The 2,909-nt window shown below is 39.6% G+C and overlaps 2 protein-coding genes across 2 annotated transcripts; one reads left to right on the forward strand and one right to left on the reverse strand.

Annotated features, from left to right (window-relative positions):
* Positions 1 to 552, reverse strand: LOC139430606 (histone H3). Its single transcript, XM_071197780.1, has one exon. The coding sequence runs from the start codon at positions 473 to 475 to the stop codon at positions 65 to 67; it is 411 nt and encodes a 136-aa protein (XP_071053881.1). The 5' UTR covers positions 476 to 552; the 3' UTR covers positions 1 to 64.
* A 165-nt stretch (positions 553 to 717) lies between these two features.
* On the forward strand, positions 718 to 1,983 carry LOC139430556 (histone H4). Its single transcript, XM_071197707.1, has one exon. The coding sequence runs from the start codon at positions 766 to 768 to the stop codon at positions 1,075 to 1,077; it is 312 nt and encodes a 103-aa protein (XP_071053808.1). The 5' UTR covers positions 718 to 765; the 3' UTR covers positions 1,078 to 1,983.
* Positions 1,984 to 2,909: the final 926 nt, after the last annotated feature.

Consider the following 2,909-nt stretch of genomic DNA (forward strand, 5'->3'; position numbering starts at 1 on the left):
ATTGGTTCTGAAAAGAACCGGTCGTGTTGGGAAGGTTTGGTTGATTGATTGTAGATGATGCAAATTAGGCTCTTTCGCCGCGAATGCGCCTAGCAAGCTGAATGTCTTTCGGCATGATGGTTACTCGTTTTGCATGAATTGCACACAAGTTCGTATCTTCGAAGAGTCCGACCAAGTAAGCTTCGCTCGCCTCTTGCAAAGCCATAACGGCGCTGCTTTGAAATCGCAAGTCGGTTTTGAAATCTTGGGCAATTTCTCTAACCAAACGTTGGAAGGGCAACTTTCTAATCAGAAGTTCGGTACTTTTCTGGTAACGACGAATTTCTCGAAGAGCTACGGTTCCAGGTCTGTAACGATGCGGTTTCTTGACACCACCAGTAGCGGGGGCGCTTTTCCTTGCCGCTTTAGTTGCGAGTTGTTTACGTGGCGCTTTACCTCCGGTAGATTTTCGAGCAGTTTGTTTCGTACGAGCCATTTTACTTTATTATTTAACGGGATACGTACGACGATAAAGAAAGATCAGAGAGATATTTATGTAAATCGAACGGTATTGTTTGTCAAAGTAAACTGAGAGATCGCTCGGTTGAAGGCTGCTTTATAACGTGTTCGTGACTGCATCGGATTGGTCGAGTCGTAGAATCGGTAGGCGTGTCTATTGCGCTTCTATATAAGGGCGCGAAAAGTCCCGGAAACGGTAGTCCCTAGTCGGTGCTTGTTAGTTTGTCGTTGTACTTACATAAAAAAAAATCGAATTATCTAAGAAAAATGACTGGTCGTGGAAAGGGAGGAAAAGGTCTTGGGAAAGGAGGCGCCAAACGTCATCGCAAAGTACTCCGTGACAACATCCAGGGCATCACCAAACCAGCCATCAGACGTCTTGCCCGTCGTGGCGGTGTAAAGCGTATCTCAGGATTAATTTACGAAGAAACTCGAGGAGTTTTAAAGGTTTTCCTTGAGAACGTTATTCGCGACGCTGTCACGTACACTGAACACGCAAAAAGGAAAACCGTCACTGCTATGGACGTCGTTTACGCCCTTAAGCGGCAAGGTCGTACTCTCTACGGCTTTGGGGGTTAAGAAATTTAAATTATGTACCTATTTTAATTTTGAGGACGACTGTTCTGTATTCAACATGACCACCCGGTTCTTTTCAGAACCACTATATTTATGAAAGTTAAAGAATATTTTCACATACAATCCGAACAATTACGTACATACATACATATGTATACTTCAGACTACCAATTGACGGCCGCAATCCTGCGCAGTTGAAAAGTGCTGCCACCGTCCGACTGAACCGTGGACTGGTCAGCGACGTTTTGTCAAGCGTTCCAACCACAGAATATTATGTTATTCTGATTTATGTTCCAACGGCCGTCAGACAAATTCACGTATAGTCGTCCACACCAAGATCCGGAATTACGATACGGCTGTAAAAGACCCTTAACAATAGAAGGGGCAATAGTTTTATGATGGTGCACATAAACAAGTCATAAATAAAGAGGTATCTTTTGAGTTCACACAAATCGGGCACGGCATAAGCATAATTTAGAAGAATCAGATAGTGATTCTGACTAAGTTCGGCCTTTAGGCTTACGTTTTCGATGTTATTAGTATTATTATTATATAGATTACTGACCAATACAGTTAAGTGTAATGAACTGAAAGAAATTCATTGGTACGTCCCTGACTTTCTAAACTATGCAGGGTTCTCGGTCTCGTCTTAGGTAGAAATGGTTAAGTACCCTTAACCGCAGAGAAGCGGGGGTCTACAATTTATGGGGGTTGTAATTCCGGATCTTTTCCAATTGTACAGCCTGTCTGTTAGTATCTGTTATGTTTACTATGAAAGCGTATATTTGGATTATTTTCTATTCTTTTACATGTTTCGGGTATTTTGTTTAACAAATTTTATTTCATATTATGCATGTTTTATGATAACTTTTATAGACAAATTAATCAATAAATATGTAAACACATGCATATCTTTATTTCATTTTTCTACTATTACCGCTATTAGGTTTTTTTAGTTCATTACTGTTAAAAAAATTAGTAAATGAATTTCGTTTAAAATGGTAAACTGTGCTTGCAGCGCCAATTCTCGGCAAGGTTCCGTTCCAACGAACATGCGCAAAAGAAAGTCGTGAATAGGTCGTGTACGCGTACAGGAACGGGGCAAATTTGTACGGTTGTTCGGTTTTAACGAACTTTTCTTAACTATTATAACTTATGAAAAAACACAATGTTGTTTGTTATATTCAAAACTCGAAGAAGCTATGAGTAGGGTGTTCGTTCGTTCTTATACGTAACACGTTAACAATATGACAGAATTAACAATTTGTTTTTGTTACAACGTATATTTTCTGGTGAAATACGCACAACGACTAGAATGTCATTATTTACCATCTACCTGAAAATGTCGGGTTGGATCGTCCGTCGAAAAAAAAAACTTTAACATTCAGATCGACAGGAACAAGCAGGTAGATGGTAAATAAAGGCGCTTTAGTCATTGTACTTCGAAAACCCGAAAATATGCGTCATAGTATATATCAACAAGTTTCATTTTTACTTATTGGTGTTGTGTGCGTGGATGTGGAAAAAACAATTAATGCGACCAGTGTTAATACATCTTGCGCGGGATGCGACTAAACTCGTTTTGCATGTTATTGATGCCCGCTACACGGTAAGACTTTGGCGGCAAAATGCCCGCGCAAGATGTGTTAACCGTGTTGCTGTGAAAATACGTCGTTAGCGTGACGTCACATTGAAATTTTAAAAATCGAAAGATATTTTTCGGTAAGTTTATCACTTAAGAGTTATTTAGAATTAACAATACTGTTACATTCAAAAACTTGATACAATTACACCACCGCAGCAGACATCGATAGTTCATTATTCGACTATATTTT

Source organism: Onthophagus taurus, chromosome 7 (genome assembly GCF_036711975.1).
Source record: "Onthophagus taurus isolate NC chromosome 7, IU_Otau_3.0, whole genome shotgun sequence".
NCBI classification, from domain to species: Eukaryota; Metazoa; Arthropoda; class Insecta; order Coleoptera; family Scarabaeidae; genus Onthophagus; species Onthophagus taurus.